The 21,166-nt window shown below is 33.3% G+C and overlaps 1 protein-coding gene across 1 annotated transcript in view; it reads right to left on the bottom strand.

The window, feature by feature from the left end:
• Window positions 1-21,166, bottom strand: part of LOC126820885 (tetratricopeptide repeat protein 8) — a 47,748-nt gene that overhangs the window by 13,999 nt on the left and 12,583 nt on the right. Inside the window, exons 8-9 of the mRNA XM_050549036.2 lie at window positions 14,795-14,966; window positions 11,123-11,245 (exon numbers count right to left, since the gene is read on the bottom strand). Of these exons, the coding sequence (XP_050404993.1) occupies window positions 11,123-11,245; window positions 14,795-14,966 (295 nt within the window). The remainder of the gene's footprint in view (window positions 1-11,122; window positions 11,246-14,794; window positions 14,967-21,166) is intronic.

Genomic DNA, 21,166 nt, shown 5'->3' with positions numbered 1-21,166 from the left:
GCTTGATATTTGATCATCATAACACTTCAGTCATTTTATTTTCTTTAGTTACATGTACAATAGCAGGGGAAGAAATTTTTGCCCCAACACTACAGCTGCCTTTACGGATACTCAAATGTCAACTTCCAAGGTGATACTCTTTATAAAAGATATGTTCAGATAAAATTATTGGGAGTATATCATATGATAAGTTATTGCAGAACAACTCGGACCCAAAAAATAAAATTTTGTGAATAAGCCTAAGAAATAAATAAAATAATCTGCCATCTTGCTATCAGAAACAACTTCTGTGATTTGAGATAATAAGTCTAATTATGTACCGACAATAAAGCAATGGCTACTAGAAATGGCATCAATTACATTTTCACTACCATGGAAGAATTTAAGTAGCAGCCGACATCCTGTTAGCGGAAGAGAAGAAAAGAATGGGTTGACAAATTACACATGAAGATTTGGGTATGGCCATGATGAAGAATTGTCATGTAATATAAGGCACGATGGTTGTATTATCATTCTACAAATGGACAATGTGATTATTATCATATTGAACTAGTTCTATGTGCCGAACACACCATATTATCACTTGAACAATAGAATGGATTTCCTATTGTACTTCCCCCCTCTCTTATTCTACCACTCTATACCCTATATACACTTAAATTTAACTTTAACCACATAAATACTAAATGTACCAATATATATAGAACAGAAAAGTTTTATTCTAAATATGGCTAACCCCAAAATTATTGGAAGGAAATATTAATTATTAGATATTGAAAATCATATAAATAAATAAGTTGGAAGTTGTATCCATATTTGAAATATTTATTCAATGAAATTTTAATACATTAAATAATACAGGTCTCTAATACAAATGTATAAAATGAATTTTATTCAATATCTTGGAGACTGGATATCTCCCTTTAACACATACAGTTCTCTAATACAAATATATAAAATGAATTTTATTTAATATCTTGGAGATTGGATATTTACCTTTAACACATTTCTCAACCTTTTATCAAAAATTACATGCATAATCTAAGTTTAGCATAAATTCATGATATCTAAAGAATTCTCATGATGGAACCGAAATTTCTATAGCCGCTATTCACTGGTGTGTATTAAATACGTATGAGATGTCTGCTAGTAAAGTGCTTTAACTTAAGCTGAAACATGACATCATTTCATGAGGTTTTCTAATATTTCATCTCCTACAAGGGCCCCAAATTACACAATAATGACCGTGAAAAATCTATGGTGATCAATAATTTCAAATTACTTGAAAACCTGGCGTTTTAAATGGCTTGTGTATTTGCATTGATCAAACAAAATTTTTCCCACAAATTGCCTGAAACATGCTATTATAGAATTATATGGCAAATTATTGATTATATAAAACCATAAGTTTGAAAGTTTGCAGACGATCCAGCATGGCTATTGACAGGTGATTGGATCATGTGTAAATTTCAATATCTAAAGACACATGTCATTGATTACAAGTACATGTAGATTTCACAATCTCTTTTATAACATAATGGATAAATGCAAAAATACAATTTAGACAAATTTGAGTAATTACTGAAAAAAAAACAGCAATAATTCATAATGTCTAAAAACTCCTTAGTTGAGAGTAACGTTGGAACAATATCTATTTCCATTCACTAGTCAAACAACAAAATAAAAAAGAAGTGGTATCATCTTTCCAAGACATAATAAAGAGAGAGAGAGAAATGCGGTTTAACATCCACTCAACACAAACTAGGTCATTTCGGGACTAACATATGGTTCACTTTTATTTCAATAAGGACCCAGAGAAAACCCACGAAGTTGGACAGGTGACCCTAATCCTTATCACGTACAAGCAGGGAATCGAAACCTCACCACTTTATTCAATGATAGACATTATGATGCAAAGCGCACACATCATAATCATGGTACTGGTGCATGTATTTACAAAGACAGCCAGTACATTTTGACCTGTATGTTGTGCCAAAAAAGTCTTCTAAGCTGGAATTTCTCCTACAAATACATAATATCTTGGCTTCGAAATGGGTTAGAATTAAATGATGTTATCTAAAAAAAATCTATAATATGTTGTAGACTGTTATCAGTCATCTATCATTAATATTGATTTCTATAATTTGGCAATATGATGTAAGGTCTCTCATTTCTACAAGATGCTATAATTTTTTCTTATCTGAAGAATGGCAACATCAATAGTTTTACTGACAGATGTACAGTTGTTCTAACTAACTATAATGAAGATAAATATATTTGTACTCTTATACATGGAGTCAGGTATTAAATGGGTTCCATATTTTTGGATTCTAATATATTGATTGTCTTCCACAAGATGGTTTCACATGGTAACGTGAATATTTCTTCATTTTTTGCCCAGATATTACTTCGGCTATTCATTATAACACATCACTGACTAAACCGGTCAATACCAAGATAACTTTTTCTAAGACATTGATATTTTATACAATTACAGTCAAATTCTGATATTTATCTGTTCAAGATATTGTGTAATTCAGCTAAATATAGTGACAGGTCACATGCATGAGACAGGGTATAATTAATCTTTCTCAAACACTTGATATCACTTTGGAAGTTCACACAGCTAACATTTGTATTATTTTTGAATTTAAACAACTTGGCAAGATTTTTTCTATTGGTGGTCTTTGTCCCTAATTTCACTTCTATTCTAGTAGTAGATTTTAAAATTCAAGTTTAAACTATCCCTGAAAATAGTTATAGTTGTTGTTGTGCACTTGCCAGTGTATGTTTACTCTTCTAGCATACAGTATTTAGTTAACACTAACTTTTGTTGTCTTTCTGTAGAGTAGAAGTAATGCTAGATATACATCTACTAATAGTTATAGTTGTTGTTGTGCACAAGGTGTATGCTTACTCTTTCTAGTACAAAATATTATGCCTTCTATCACAAAATATTAGATGTTGTATTTCTGTAGAGTAGTTGTATTGATACAGACAGTATAGAGTAAGAAAAGAGTTTAATCTCCACTCAATGCAAACTAGGTCATTTTGGGATAAACTTATGGTAAATTTTATTTCCATAATTCACTTGCACATGGGTGTGTTTAGTAGTGGAAGAAAAAAAGGAGAACCTGGAACAAAACACATGAAGTTTGACAGGAAATTCTACTCCTCTACTCCTTGTCACATACAAGTGTGGGATTGACACCATGTCATTTGACTCAATGATAGACTATACAGTGCCCATGCTAGACCAATCGGTCACCCAACCCTAACAACTATTAAATAAAATCTCCATGAGATGAAGCATAATCTTTGTATGATATTGACATACTAGCTGGCTGATTTCTCTTCCGATTTACATTACAATCAAAACATGTAACAGTTGTTCCATTAGATCAGTCAAATGGAAATAATACAAACAGATTCCAACTGTGATAGAGACAGACAGAACTAAATGTCACACTGGTCGTGGCTTTCATGAACTGTTGTAGAGTACCAAGTTGTCTCTGACAATATTTCATTATTGTACTGATACATAAGATCATCTTATTCTCAGGGTGGGGCTTTAGATTGTGCAATGTGCAGATCATTGATTTAAAATGAAATGAAATGAAATGAAATGGGGTTTAACGTCCTACTGTTCTGCTTCTATGCTGGGCTAATGAAGACGGGCAAACGCCATACAGTGTGCTATGAGGGAAATTTTGCCCGGGCAGCGGCACTATGGCCTACTCTTATATCGAATTCCAACTGCCAAGGGATCTTTTACGTGCATTCCAATGTATACACAGGACCTCGGTTTTTAGTCTCATCCGAAGGACTAGACAGCTGTCCTTGTCAGGCCCTCCGTCTTGCATCACTGAGAAGGGGGAACCACGCCAGAAAATCTGGATAAACTTCCTCAGCCAATGCAGGGATCGAACACCCGACCTCCACTTACCCACATGATCCCCCCATTGACTTAAACCACCCAGGTCTGGTCATGGTTTTCATGACCTTTTGTAGTACCAAGTATTCTCTGATAATATCACAGTATTGTACTGTTACATAAGATCACTTTATTCTCAGGGTGGGGCTTAAGATTCTGCACATTATTGATTTAAGCCACCTAGGTCTGTGGAGAAGAGTACTGATGACAATCTTGTAGCAATAAACACAGCTGATCAACAAAATAATAAACTGGACTTTAACTTAATACTGGTCAAATAAATACAGACCAAGACCAAACACTGATCTTTAAACAAATTCTGCCTTGCATATTAGAATAATATTGAACCATATTATCAGAAACAATTCACAACTGTTCTATTCACAGGCCAACTAGAGAAGGATAATTGGAACATATTGGCTGAATATTATTTAAAAAAATTCAAACAATATTTCCATATCAAAATCATCAAATAATTAGAATACCTGTACTTTGTAGTATTCATTAAGTACTGTTTAGTGAAAATTTTAAAAAACATGTTTGTAAAAAATATTATAATTTATATTTCAATACTTGTGGACAACGATATGAAATGAAATGGGGTTTAATGTCAAACTGTTCTGCACCGACTGGGCTAATGATGATGTCATTCGCCATACAGAGTGCTATGAGGGGAATTTTGCTAAGACAGCGGCACTACAGCCTACTCTTATAACGACTTCCAACTGTCAAGGGCTTTGCATCCCATTCCGAACATGTTGTCCCTCACCAAACTCTCCTCCATCTGCACTGTTGACAAAGGGAAACCATATGGAAAATCCTGATGAAGACAACGCTATGTGCCAAGAGCAGATAATTAATCAGTTGTCAATTATAATTCATAGAGGAGAATGTGTCCACTTATTCAATTAATTTTTTGACACATGATCCATTTTTAAGAAGACAGAAGAAATGGTTTTAAAGTTCTTCAAGTTTTATGTTGTTAATAATGAATATTTCAAAATATTCGCCCTGACTCATCTAAAATTAATTAGTGTAGGCTATATTTTACTGAAAACTAGCCATATCCAAGCCAATATTCCTCTTTTCTTATAGATGCTAAGATCTAATTATTTTTGTTGATTGTCTTCCTAATCCAAGACATAACAATTTCGTTTCAATGATATCATCTACAGCAAAAGAAAATGTTTATATTTTTTTTCCTTGAAATGACAAAAAAGGCTCATCATATAAATATAAATCACTGATAAAGGTACAACCTTGGATGAATTAGTACATAAAGATAATAGTAATATTTATTATGATGTGTTAGTTTAATGTACGTCATGGTTAGTAAAAAAGATCTAAAGTATCAATAAATATAATAACCTGTTGTCAAGGTTATGCGAGTATTTTGGTATAGTAAGGGAAGGCGTATATTTAATATACTACGCTTGGTTCCACTACCAATTATCTTCAATCTCAAGTTTTACGAGCCTCATAAGTTTATGATCGTAATAAACTATGATAATATCACAATCCATCTACTTATAGTATCAATAGCATTAAATCGGGTAGAATATAATATTTTATTGGGCAACTAAAATACTGACATCATTTCACAACAAATATTACAGCTATTATTAGGTATCTGGTATAAGGTGTTCTAGAAAATGTAACCATCCCCATCCACTAATGTATGAAAACCATCATGAAATAAATGAATTGATGTGGGTGAAATTTTGCCTGGGCAGCTGTGGTTCTGCCTATTCTTGATCAATTTGAAACTATCAAGGGTTCTTTACCCTTCACACCAACAAATACACTAGTGGACCTTGCTTTTTCCGAGCCTCTAAACAACAGGTTTTGATCAGATCGAAAATTGGGAATTTAGATATCAGAAAAAAATATAATATGGATAATCAGAATTTGTTGTCTTAAAAAATATTTTGTTGTACAGACTACATCTATCTTTAAATTTACTGTACTAGGGACTAAAATATTTACATTTGGATTTTTATCCTTTAAATTTAAATTTTGAATGAAATAATATAATTTGTGATGGTTGTATAAGAATTAGAATAATTCTCGTATCTGTAGTAAGGTAAGATTACAATATTATATAGTAACAACAATGACACTATTGTAATCTTACCAGCATCAAGTGGTGGAGAAAACATTAAGCTATATACAACATATAACTAACTGATGACCTGATAAACTTAGTTCTGGTTGGTGGAACATTAGCTATTTTTAATAGCCTTTCCTACAGAATTGTTAAAGAGACTTGAACATCTTGATGATTAACTAAAGAAAATCACAGAGGAGTAGAGTATGGTAATTTAAGTTCATCAACAATATCATATTGGTCAAAGGCAACAACCTTCCCATCCCTTCCTAATACAGATCAGTGAGTACGGTAATTTAGGTTTATTACCAATCAAGTTTGTGGCAACAACACTGGAAATATTTTTGAATTAACATGTGAAATTGATAGAGATCCCCTTTAATCAATACTAACTATTCCTTAATTTTTTTTATTGAAATCAGTTAAGATTAGCTCTTTATCTAAAATGTAAGTACTGTATCTTTAAACATATTTTCCATTTGGAGACCCGAATGGGGGATGTGAACAGGGCATCTGAGGAGAACAAGACATTAAAATTTTAATCACAGCTTCTTCTCCTTTCATTTATATATCTCATATTTTGGAGTAAATAATTTTTTTTCACTTCTCTCTACATCTTGTTTATATAAGTAAATATTGAAACAGTTGTCCATACATGTCTATATACCACAATGTGTTAATATTTTACAAGAAAATAAAACCACCTAACATAGTCATGTTGTATTCAATAGAAACCTGCTGTTACAAACAACTTATATCCACAAAATAAACACCACCAAAAGACAAGAATTTGAATCACATACACACAAGTATTTCAACGTAAATATTTGAAATGCTTTTAATTTGCACAATTACAAAATAAATTCCCTTCCTTTTTTGGTCATTTTTACATTAAATCATACAAAAATTTAACATTGCTATTTTAAAAAAAGGAGTAGGGTTGCCTGTCCAACCTCGTGGGGTTTTTTTCCAGGTCCTCCAGTTTCCCCCCACTGCTAAAGACCCATACCCGCAAGTGAATTATTGGAATAGAATTAAACCATATGTTGGTCATGAAATGACCTAGTTTGAGTTAAGTGGACGTTAAACTCCATTTCTCTCTCTCTCCAAAGAATAGAGCCATATGCCTTTAACATTCTATAATATACACAGCAATCTTTATATCAATGTTTATGTGTTTAATGATAGTGGAAGAATTTTGCCTGAAACATCAGCATGGGAACTTTGGGCCTATAATCTAAGCGGAAATATTAGACTGTTTTTATCTTTTGATAATGAATAAATGTAACAACAACCATCTTTAGAAACAAAAACATGTTTGTTCTCAGAATCTAATAAAAAATATTTTTCCTTTATATCTATTTCTATTTATTTTATTTTATCCAAGACAGAAAACACTACCTGGTACAACACATTTACATGTATAGATATAATATACAGACATACTGTACGTTTAGAAACCTGTTATTTTTAGACAAGAGATAAAATAATAATGAATCTTGTTTGACTGCCGGGCACTAGTGGTCAAGCAATAACAATGGCTGCTACTGACCATCTACAAACAGTAATCAGATCTGATCAGTAAGAGGGATAAAAAGATTAATTTCTGTTTGAATATAAATGAATATGATGATACCCTTTCAGTGTATGTAAATATGGGGGCTTTTCTCAAAAAACGTGGAATATTGGAATATTGATTTATAACATGTTTTATATAGTACTTGGAGTAGTGACCAGTGATGGGATTTCAAAATTGCCAGAAATTTTGGAAATAAAAGCCTTAAATAATCAAAAATCATTGAGAAGTCTGAAGAATACAATGTTAAAATCAAATAACGAATTATGTATGGTATTATATCTTCTACTGATAGATTAACGAAGAGAGATGGAGAAATTGGATTTAGAGAGAGAATGAAATGGGGTTTAATGTCCACTCGACACAAACTAAGTCATTTCGGGACTAACATATGGTTTTATTTTTATTTCAATAATTCGCTTGCGCGTAGGGGTCTTTAGCAGTGGGGAGAAACCGGGGATTCGAAACCACGCCAGTTGACTCAATGACAGGCCTTATGATACAGTGCGCATGTGCTAACCATTCGGCCATCCTACCCCCGACAGGCGACCCTACTCCTTATTTTGCCTAGACAGCGGTACTATGGCCTACTCTTATATCGAATTCCAACTTCACAAGCCAATGAGTACGAGGGACCTTGGTTTTTCGTTCCTTCCAAATGACTATATTATGTTGTCGTTTGCCAGACCATCTGTCCTGCACCACTGGCAAGGGGAAACCACGCTGGCAAATCCTGATGAACTTACTTAGTGAGCCAACGTCTTACTCACAGAGCCAACGTGGCTATGAGGAGAAAGGAGGACATGGAAAAAAACCTGTGAGGTTAGGCAGGCGACACAATTTAGTTTGTACATATTTTCAGTTATTAGCTATATACCTTTTAACTTTTATTCGTAAATGTTTGATGTGCTACACAACGAGAATCACTGAATATTTGTTACTGTGCTGAAACTAATCGCCTAAATTATTCCATATAGAATTGGTCATCCAAACTGTGGAAATATATTGAGATTAATTCAAAATCAATTATAATATTTACTGGATAGCCCTTGGCATTTAGTAAATTATAATAGTGACAAGTTACCATTTGTTAGATAGACAGCTGTATTCACTAAGTTGGTGTATGGTCACCATTAGAGTTAATTATTTCCTTTTACTAAATAAATAGTAGAAAACATGGCATGTAGATATTATTGTTCTATCTACTATAATTCTACTAAAACAATACAATATACTGATATACAGCACACCTAGAGAACTTGCTATTGTTTACAACAGTTAACAGTCAACATATTACTACTACTACTACTACTACTAATTTGTCATTTTGTACTCAATGATTCTGAACACCTTTTTTAGATCAACGGTACTATATTTTACTATATAAGAGAGAGAGAAATGTGATTTAACAAACAAAGTCATTTTAGGACTAATATATGGTACAATTTCATTTCAATAATTCGCTTGGGTGAAGAAGTCTTTAACACTGGGAGGAAATCAGAGGACATTGGGAAAACCCAGGAGGTTAGACAGGACAGGCGACCCTACTTCTTGTCATGTACACATACACAAGTGTGGTATGGAAGTCATACCACTTCACTCAATGACAGACATTATGATCTAAAGTGCATGCGTTAGACCATTTAGTCCCCACCTCCCTCCCCACCCCACCCCCACACAACACCATTTTACAACAAAAGAATTTAGTCTAGTGGTTAGGGTGTATCCGGGGTTAGAATCAAGGTGTGGGCAGAAATTAACCTTTATGATCGGTTCCCACTTAAAAGTAATTTACATTAATTTCAAGAGTTTACATAAGTATGGGGTACGTGCAGTAGTGACCGTGGTAAAAAAGGTGGATCCACATCATCTAGGATGTGCAGTGTTTGAACCAGTCATGAGAAGACTCTGTGATTTTGAAGGTTGGTTCCTCTTTCCACCCACTAGAAAGTAACTTGTATTGTTTGAATGGAGTGGGTGTGATAGTTGCATGAAAAGGAACTGAATCCACAACTACAATATCCTAGTTTTGTATCTTTGCATCAGAAGAACCATTGAGATTTTTCAGGATCGGTTTCCACTAATCTGGGACAACGTCTATTGGGCGGATGAGGAAAAAGGTGGAATCCAAGATGACTTGATCCTACTTATTAATACATATGATACTTATTGGGTTAAATATCAACTATTGTATAGGTTATAGGTTATAGGCAGACGTCAATATAGAGCAGAACACTTGAATCTTGAGTAGGAGATTAATAACAAGACTGGTGAGGCTAGAGGAAATACTATAGGGTGGTGGTGGGTAGGTAGGTATACCACTTAAAATGACAAAAATCTTGATCAGGAAGAGATACAGAAGAAATATTCATAGTATCCTCCTACTTATATTGTAGCATAACTAACACCAACCATAATAATTACAACAGCTATAAATAATATCTTCACTCCTTTAATATAATCGAAACAAACAAATCTTTTCATGATAACCACAATAATCAATTTTGAAGGAATCTATAACAGTGATTTACTAAAATAAAATCTTATTACAAGATATAAAATTTGGAAGCAATTTCAGAATCTGTCAACCAAAAAATGAATTTTTTATAAATATAAACTGGGATTCCCTATAGATTGCCGGTGCATAGATCCTGGTATCTATTGTATAGTCAAAATGTGTTTAAAATCCAGAAATTTTCCAATACAAGACTTTTAAAAAATTAACCACATATCAAATTCTGCGGGTATGTTGGAAGTTCAGTCGCATGAATAAACACCATTATAGTTTTTCCATCAATCTGATTGATATTTGTTAAGAATTTGACAAAGAATTGAATATTTCAGAAGTACTTTTATTGGAAAAGTGCACAGAACTTAGTGCACTGAACTTGTCATGTGTTCTGCATTGGTATAATGTTTGTTTTAGTACAGAGTTACACAATTAGAAACTAATAGAGGATATTGTACTCATTAATGATATGTTCCTTCCAAATCCAAACAATAAAGGGTATTGTATTGTAAATTTGTATATTCCTTTGAATACTACACAAATTAAAAATAACCATTGTAGTGCACAATTCCCTAGAATCAAGCACATTTGTCAAGCCTTCTCCATACGGTATTCCCTCAGTCCCCGAATTAATCAGTCCCTTTTATATCAGCTGATTAGCCTTTTCCTACCATAGGCTATAACATAACAACTTGTTAATGTAAAAATAATTTAAAATCATTGATGATATGACACTTGTGTCAATCAAATGACCAATCATTGACAAAATGTCAATCAATATCACCAATCAAGGACAAAGACAAAAATTAGCCAACCAATTAGAGTCACTCATGCTCTCTGACTTTCAGCTGGACAAGGAATAAATTTATGATTGAATGAATAGATCATATGCATATTAATAAATCATAACAAGGATGAGTATGATCTTTATCAGAATTAGTTGTGAGCAGGTGCCGACATTGACATGTTTCCAATTCATTTGTAATCCTCACTTACCTCCTCAATGTGCCCCCTTCTCAACTCTAACACGCCCAGATTGTTATAGGCTTCAGCATGGTCGTTATTACTAGCTAATGACATACGGAAACACTGATATGCTAAATTCACATCTCCTATACCCTGAAAAATAAAATAGTGCTAAGTTTTTATCTTCATTTTGCTTTTCCAGAAATTTGAATTAACAATTAACTACAGTCCTCCAGGTACCCTTTATTTCCACGAATGGAACTGAGGCATTAAACTGTTCATACTGCATTCCTTTTAAAAGAGGAAAATAGCAAATAATAGAGGTTTTTTTTAAAAGACAGAGAGAGAGAGAGATTGGAGTACTACTAAACATTAGCATATCATTTGGGTATTAAAGGGAAATCTTTAGCAGGAATAGGAAAACAGAGACCCCAGGAAAACGGCAATCCTACTTGTCATGTATAATAGTGGGGATGAACATTACGAATAACAGACCTATGATACACAGTTTGAAGACATTACATTTCTCAAAAACTAGGTATGAAATAAGCAAATGAAAGGATGAAAAAAAGACTAACATATGGTGTATATTGTTGTAGCAATAACTCTTTGAGCGAAGAGGTCTTTACCAGTGGGACAAAACCAGAGAACCCAGAGAAAACCCATGAGGTTAGGCAGGCAAACCTACTTCTTCTCATATAGATTGAATCCACCACAGTGGCAGTGATGATAGATTTTATGATCTAAAGTGCATGCATTTGACCACTTAGCCACCCCATTTTGTTATTTGACATTGTAATAAACAGGCAATATCATAATATTAAAAGATCCATTTTAGGACTATGTAGCCACAGCTAAAAGTACATCATGGTTTGCTTAGAGTAAGCTCAGTTGTTATCAAGATTAAGACATTATTCAGAGGAGATAAACGATAGTCTACAGTGAAATAAATACTTTCTACGTCTCTGGTAATACGTATGTAATATTTTATAATACATTTTGACAAAAGTAATCCATATAGATCATAAATTAGATGAACAATACGGATACAAATCTCCTGAATATCACATGTTGGCTTAAACTGTAATTTCAGAGGATTAATGAGATGAAATAGTTGACCTATTTACAAAGGTTTTTGGGTGACACCATTTACAAAATTGATACTCCAGTAGTTGTATGTGTCATGAATGAGAACATTGATGTCAAAGTTTTTAATTTGTTTGATTAAACTTCGTACTTGAATGAAGAGAAACTTTTTAAAGTTCAAAACCAGCCCACACAATAAAAATCCAAAATAATTGTATGTAATCGAGGAGATTAGTCTACTTTCAGTTTTTGTAAAAAAAGATAGGTAATTATGTAATCTGATCTGTTTTATTTGACTTCAAAAATGTATATCTCTAGTATTCATTTTTATCAAAATACCATCTCATAATTTGAAATTTTTAGAGAAATACTAGAATGATACAATCTAAATGTGGAAATTTATGAGCCACAAGTTATATTAGGCTATATTATCTTGGGTTTCCCTTTTAGTTTCCATATTATAATTGAACTGAAATAAAACTTTATCAATGTAATATTGTAATGTAATAGTACAGGAGTGTCTTCAAAGGAAAGTGGGCTCTAGCAAGGAATGTGATAGTTTGGTGACCAACTTTTATGAAGTGATTACTGACTTCAATCGTAATTGTTTTCAAAGAGAGAGGCGAGAGGGATGGAAATGAAAAAAATTAAACGTCTTAATTTATTCCACCAACCATAGGCCGTGCAGTATGCTTTGGAGGAAATTTTGTCCAGACAACGATGCCTAGTTCTTATTTGTGAGGGGTGGTGCCTCGGGGAACTTAGGGAAAAGGTAGCTACTCCTGCAGATATGTCAAAAGACCTGATTTCCACAGTGTACAGATTGGTGTGCATCTGAAAGATACTTTGAAAAGTGGAATTCAAAGAAGTACAGGCAAAATGCATGTAGCTGAACCTTAATATCTCTACGTAACCACAGAAATGAAAATGACCATATTATTGTGTTGACAAGCCTTTAAACCCCATTTACTTCCAGACATGTAAATATAACCAACATAAAAACAAAGTGTGCATTCAAATATAAATCTGCTAATTGAATATAATTGAATTATTGGTTAAATTGGTTTAAGTAAATAATTACAGACTAAATAATGGTTAATAGGTTAGAGTAATTACAGTTTTTATATGTGGGTCACATGTTAAGTATTACTGTGATTATAATTTCCTGTTCATACCAATTGTCATATCAACCATATCATAATATCATAAATAAAGTTAAATATCGGCCTAGTGACTAATATTTACTCTGAAACTACATTCACATTGGTTTTATATAAATCAAACAGATTTAGTTCGAAGTAAGCCTCAACACTGACTCTGTTTTGTAGATGAAATAAAATAGATAAGTCTGTTGACGACGTTGCAATTGAAACACAGCCCTGTACATCTTATTCATTCCATGCAAATTAAGATCTTATTCGTTCCATTCAAGTTAAGATATTATTCGCTCCATTCAAATTAAGAGCTTTTTCGTCCCATTCAAATTAAGATCTTATTTGTTCGAATATGCTGAAAATTTCAGCCAAATTACTTAACTCTGAGCCTAGATATTAGAGGTACAATTATAGTCTAGCCCCGATTGTCATTACTACCGTTGTTACAATAATAAACAAAGTCTTGATTATCAATTTTTACAGTAACCGCATCGACCACAAAACGTATTTAAATCTACTTTTTTTTTTAGCCATCTAACGGCATCGAGAGTTGATTATGGTCTTGGTAAGTTAATTATTGTCTAATTAATAATCTATATAACATTTCAGGCCTAAAGAAAGACCTGCAATAGGTAGATTTAGCATAATGCCTGATATTTAAGAATAGATTTTAAATTTTAAAAATGTATGTTTCAAACACATGAATCACGTTTCTTAGTTTTATTTTTGTAAAGTTACTTCCCAATAAAACAAGCGGTTGCCAAGCAAGATACGCCCACATTTTGTAAGAGATGGACAGAGAACAAGCTAAAAAAAAAGCAATAAGGGGCCATAATCTTGGATGTTATGGTTTGACATGCGTCAATATCAAAAGGAACCGAGATCTTTGGGATATAAACAAATGTTTTAAGTTTCATCAAAATCGGATAAAAATTGTGACCTCTAGAAGATCCACAACCTTGATATTACATACTTTTGCACTATTGCATACAAGGAGCGGCCATTTTGTTGGGCAATTTTGGTCCAATTTTCATGAAATTCAAACTCATCCATCATTATGGTGTAACGGTGATAGGCACAAATATGGAACGGAACCAAGTTCTTTGTGTTATAAACATACATTTTAAGTTTCATCAAAATCAGATAAAAATTGTGTGATCTCTAGAGTGTTCACAAGCTAAAAACTTGATTTTTTGTACAATCAGGGGCCATAATTCATGAAGTTACGATCCGATACATGCTAATATCAAAGGAAACCGAGATCTATGGAAGATAAACCTATATTTCAAGTTTCGTCAAAATCGGATAAAAATTGTGACCTGCGACGGACAGGGGTGACAACAATATTATGTCAACATGAAAATGTCAACTTTTTTTTTTTCATGTGTTAATATTTTGTATTTTAACACATAACAAAAAAAAGTTGACATTTTGTATTTTCACAATGTCTGATACTACTTACTAAAGCAACATGGCCGATATTGAACCAGACATCACCCGACGTTGTGTCATCAGCCAATGATAGAGCTCTTTCAAAACAAGTTAACGTCATGTCATACTGCTGGGCATAAAAACAACATAGACCAAGATTATTAAACAATTCTGTATTATAAACACCCATTTGTAATAATCGCCTGAAAGTAGAAAAAGTAAATCCATTAAATCTAAATCTGAAGGAAATAGTAGTAAATACTGTCATTAGATCATCCTTATTAGAATCAATTGATATTACAATCTGGGAGTCACAGGGGCTCGGTGAGTATGGTACTGTCACATGAGACCGGTGTTGGCCGAGAAAGTTCCTCAGGATTTTACAGTTTAACCTTGTCACAGGTGCAAGACAGTGGGCCTGGGAAGGAAAAGCATCTAGACATACAGCTGGGATGAGAACCAAGGTCCACCATGGTACTTGTAGCCACGCCCACAAAAGAACCATTGACAGTTGGAATTTGAAGAAGAGAAGGCAGAAACGCCACTGTCTGGGCAAAATTTGCCTCATACTGAGAAAACTACAACGTGAAAGGATTTATAGAGATTGATGGAATGGGGACAAAGAAGCTTTTGAGGTTTTACTGCGGTTTACTTCTAAGCCTTTTTTGGCCTTATAATTTGAGGAAGCCATGACCATTCTCAAAAATTCCTGTAGGGTAATCTGAAACTGTTTAGACTCATTTAAATAAGTTTTATCTTGTAACCTTTCTGTGAATTAAAGATGCCTTCCCATGTACAAATTGGGTGATTTGATGATATATCTGGACTAAAAACATATATTTAAACTAATTAATTAATCAATAATTTGCTTCAAATGCCTCTTAAAACATTGTATTTGCGAGGAAATACACCAAGCTATAAAAAATATATCTAAAGAAGTCATGTTTGTGTAACGTGACTTGGTGCTGGCGGAGATTGTCAAACCGAAGGAGAATTAATTGCATATAAAATATCAAAGGCTAAGTAAAATCTGGGGTTATCCCCTGCCCGCTTCTTTTTCCTCAGTTTAGTCTCAGAATTTGTTGTGCATTTAAATCTCTTACTTTTTCCAAGTCCACTCACTATCATGTTTATCAACATATACATTAAGCGCTCCCTGATCTGATGAAAAGAGGTCAGACAATCTACGCATGCAGCCTTTGACGTCACACTAACAGACAGTCCTAAATTGTCAGGCTGACAATTAGTGACACCCTCTCATTTTTGTCCTGTGGATGTTTTTCAGGGAATCAAGAATTTTTCTGTTAAGATTGGATGTCTCTACTTTCCATATATACCAAAACTGTCATACTTTTTAACCACCTGATAAATACTTTTGTGGGAATGTATCTTTAACAAGAATTTGTGGTCAGTTTTCTAGTTAAAACTAGTTACTCTGATGAGAAATTAGAAAGGTTGAGACCAAACATGGTATTGTTTGTACATATTGACAAATCATGTAGCAAGTAGCTGATAAATGGAGCCTGTCATTTTGTGACATTAAGAAAACATCTTAGATACATTAACTCATGTAAAAGCATATTAAATTGTCAGAACTATATAATTAGTAGCCATTTATATAGTCAGTAGCAAGTAGATTTACTGTTGTGGTTGAATTGTCAGATAATGAAGAAAAACAGACATGGAAGACAATAAGAGATCATAAGCCACTAAAGATCAACAAAAGCCTGTCTGTTTATCAAATGTCTTGATGCTCAATTTCCTGCAGAAGTAGCAATCCTAAAGAAATTGACCTTGATGTTGACTGAGAAAACATTTAAAACAATTGATAATCGAATGTACAGATCCATTCGCTGTTAATCTATATTGGATTGTTGATGGTGCTGCAAGAACAATGTATGGTGTTTCTAATTTGAACAACTATATTTGACTTCGAGATGAGTTGAAAGTCAATATCTGTACTGAAGGAGGGAGAAGGACCGAAATGTATTATGAAATTAAAAGACAGAAGCTAGTTCTCTATATTCCTGAAGCAATGGTTATGAGCATAACAAGCCCATTAACCACTGCATTATCAGATAGCAGTTATGGTCAATCGTTGCTTGTTGATAAATGAAAATCAAAAGCAAGCATCTAAAAACTAAAAAAAAAGTGATACATGTTGCATTTACATTAATATTACCCAAAACACATTGACAGGACATTAGAAATCAGGTAAGCAGATGAAATTAATTCCTGAACTTGCATGCAAGAATTAAATTTCATTCTTTGGAATAAGATCCTACTTTTTACCTAATGCAAATCACCAGCCCTGAGTTCACAAAGCATTCTCAGACTTACATTAAGAATTTTCTCAAAATTGTTTGTCTTATTTTAACGAAAATATAGCTCTCTAAAAGACTTTTGTTGTTTTAATGTATCAAAATACATCAATAAGAAACAATGTGTAAAGTTTTGTGTTTCTGAATCAAAGATATTTCTCATTATCAGTGATTTAAAGTTGAGTAAATTCTTAACTTATTCTGAGAATGCTTTGTGAACTTGGGGGCCAGAAGAATCTGGACTCAAAAACCACCAATCCACTGTGAACACGGCCTTAGAAAATGACTGAATGTTTCTATTGGTATTGCAAATATCAATATCCAATTACCACGACTATGGAACTATCTACTGAAAGTCTTAAATTAAGGTGTATCATTTAGTTCCTTCAAATCTAGCTTAAAGTAAAGACATTTCTATTAAAAAGAAGACATTACATTTGTTAAACCTATGTCGATCAACATTCGTTCAATTAACAATAAACTATAAACCATAGGACACATGACTGTCTTTCCACCATTCAACAGACTATTGCCTATTTTCTTTGAAATTAAAATCTCAAAATTATTTTAAAATTTCCATCAATTCATTAATACTGATCAAATTTGTCCCCGGCATTCTGGAATATATTTTTCAACACAAAGAGAGAGAAATGTGATTTAACGTCCACTCGACACAAATTAGGTCATTTCAGGACTAACATATTGTTCAATTTTATTTCAACAATTTGCTTGAGTGTAGGTTTTTTTTTAGCTGTGTGAAGAAACTAGAGGACCTGGAGAAAACCCACGAGGTTGGACAGGTGACTCTACTCACATACAAGCGGGGGAAACGAAACCATGCCACTTGACTCAATGACAGTCCTTATGATCTAGCACACACATTAAACTATTTGGCCACCCAAACCCCCCTTTCTTCAATCCCCTTGTCAGTGGTGCAGAACGGAGGGGCTGACAAGGACAGCTGTCTAGTCCTTCAGATGAGACGAAAAACCGAGGTCCCGTGTATACATTGGAATGCACGTAAAAGATCCCTTGGCAGTTGGAATTCGATATAAGAGAAGGCCATAGTGCCGCTGCCCGGGCAAAATTTCCCTCATAGCACACTGTATGGCATATGCCCGTCTTCATTAGCCCAGTATATGAGCAGAACAGTAGGACGTTAAACCCCATTTCATTTCATTTCATTTCCTTTCTTCAATACAGGCAAGTCCTTGAACATATTCACAGGATATCATTCTATAACCCTAATCTGCCTGTAAATTCCACAGTAGTAATGTGATAAAAACTTTTAATACATTTATCACCTCTAAAACATTTCAAATTAGATTTAACATTCAATATTCCGATTTCTTAGAGCTCAAATAGCCATGGTAAAAGAAACATTGAAAGTCAAAAGATGGGAAATTGTTACAGTTTAATGGCTTAAACATGTGCATTGAATGCATAAGAATTTGCGGTTAGTTTCGACCTTTTAAAGGAATTTGTGTCATGCCAAAGCGTGTAATATTTTGTTATCGGCATGAGAATAACAGTAACACCCAAATATAAACATAAACATAAATATCTAAACTGTGTTAAGGCATGTTAGAAGTTTATAGAAATAATAAATGATTTATAGTGCAAGTTAGGTTGCTTTAACTTGATTCCTTGCTTAAAATTCCATTGATTTGACCACAGTAAGACACACAATGTTCTTGTAGTAATTTTTATACCGAACATGGAATTTAAATCCAGACATCCCTTGGTGGCCATTTTCTCATATAAAAATTTCATATTCACTATCAGTTGGTTAAACAAGTCTAGTATTAGCTTAACATGATTGGTTGAAATTAGATTTTTTTAACCTATTTTGTGGGTTGAATGACCATTAAATCGTTATTCTGAACTGTATGGAAATATCTGAAAAAAATGATGGAAGACTTTATCAAATAGTCTTAAGACTTAAAGGTATACCTAACATTACATGATCGAGTTTAAATCAGGATCACACATAGTATTAGAGTAGGCATATAATAAGCCTATTTCTTCTCTGGGTCCTCCGGTTTCCTCCCACTGCTAAAAAAACCTACGCACAAGCGAATTATTCAAATAAAATTAAACCATATGTTAGTCCCAAAATGACCTAGTTTGTGTCGAGTGGACATTAAACCCCATTTCTCTCTCTCTCTCTATTTCTTATTTTATTTTTAAAATATTGGTAGTTAGCTGAGATTATCTATGTTTGTATGAGGGCTGTGATTTGCTTTTGTTCACTCTTTCCTATCAATCATAACTGGCCTCTTTGATATGTTAATTAGAAACATTTGTCTGTGGCATCAGCCTTAATGGAAGCAGACATTGACCCTAAAGGGTTTGAATTTTCACAAAATCTTACTTTTTTAGAGCTAGACACCATGAAACAAGACAGGAAAAAATAATTGTTGTCATTCTATATTAAACTTTAATTTTAACAAAAACAATTTAAAAGTGTTATCATTAGTATAAATTAGCAGACATAATAATTAGTGTCAGAAGTGAAATACATTAAACAGAGTTATCTAACAGACAGACAACATTAATTTCTGTATTTAAGCATAAAATAGATAAGTTTAAGATAATGGTGTCTAGCTTGAGACACATAAAACAAATCAATAAGAGAACTGGCCATAACCTGACTATCAATAATAGAATACTTGATGATGAAATGGGTACAATATTTTTTGTATATCTCAGCATTTTCTTTATCAAACATCTAATGATGAACATTTACTTCAACCTTTTTGTCTGAATCTCTTCCATTTTTCCAATACGCATAATGTGACGATGATTGTAATGAAGCCAGGCATTTGGCGATTTACTAGATGGGCATTGTTATCTTTTAATTATTTTGTATCTTAAAGGGAAGTCCTGGCTTGCAGAGAGTATCTGTGGATAAAGGTGGCTTTAAATATGTAGATCAAATGCCAAACTATGAAGGAATAACCTAACTACAGTATCTGAAATTTTCAGATGAAATAAGAATGTAACTTATATAAAGAATCAACTGTTCAATTACCGGTATACGAATGACTTGATAAATTGATGATTGCTTGGCACTGTGACTAAGGCAAATATGTAGACACAGTTATCCATTTGTAGGCTTATTGCTGACCACCTATGGAAACCAAGAATACAGCAGTCTTTTATTTGAAATTAACCAGTTTTGTTTACTAGATTCTTTGAAAGTTATGACAGAAAAAAAAACCCTCTTCACTGTTTTAAAGAGATACAGAGTGTCTTAAGCACAATCTTATCTGTTGTTAAGTGGCAATACCTACAAGCTATCCTTATCAAATAGCCAGTTTCCTCTCTCTATTATAAATTATTCAAAAGAGCTTATATTTAATCACATCAGCATTCTTTCACGACTTCCATAAACTGTTAAATAGTATGATGATAAGCTGTTAATGGGCTGACATGATTCAACTATATCTACTTTATATATCTAATGGATTTTCTTTAATGTTTTCAACGGAGTGTAAAAATCCCTTAAGTAACCTTATATTAATTGATAAAAACCCAATAGTAGCTATATCAGGTGAGAATTTATGGTCTCGTGGACCAAAAGAAACTCTTTTTCTGGTATGCATTCAATACTGTTATCTTTTATTACACTCTCTTAATATAACAATGAGAATGTCCTCAGAATGACCCCCCACACAATCAGGACATCCATGACATGGCCAGTGATTTATAGCTGATGGCTAGTTAGTGACCATCTTATTATCCACTTCTGGGGTATCTACTATTCAAGTACTGTTTGTTTTGCTTAAACAGAAGTCATCAATTCATCTCCCAATCCCCTCGCTTATCTTGTTTCTATCATTAATATGCCAGTCGTAACCATAATAGATAGATCAAGAATATAAACATTATCTCTCCCAAGATTATTCCGACTTATTACACTGTGAAAAATGCTCACACTATAACATGGTGAACATTCTTCCATGTTTTAATGCAGCATATATGTGATAACCCTTAAATCAGATGTAATGTCACAAGATAATGATAATTATAGAAAGGAATTTCTGCCGACATTCTGGCAGACATTCTCCACCTCTTAA

Source organism: Patella vulgata, chromosome 5, assembly GCF_932274485.2.
Source record: "Patella vulgata chromosome 5, xgPatVulg1.2, whole genome shotgun sequence".
Taxonomy (NCBI): Eukaryota; Metazoa; Mollusca; class Gastropoda; family Patellidae; genus Patella; species Patella vulgata.
Note: the sequence above shows the minus strand (reverse complement) of the source record. Positions and strands in the feature narration are given on the sequence as shown.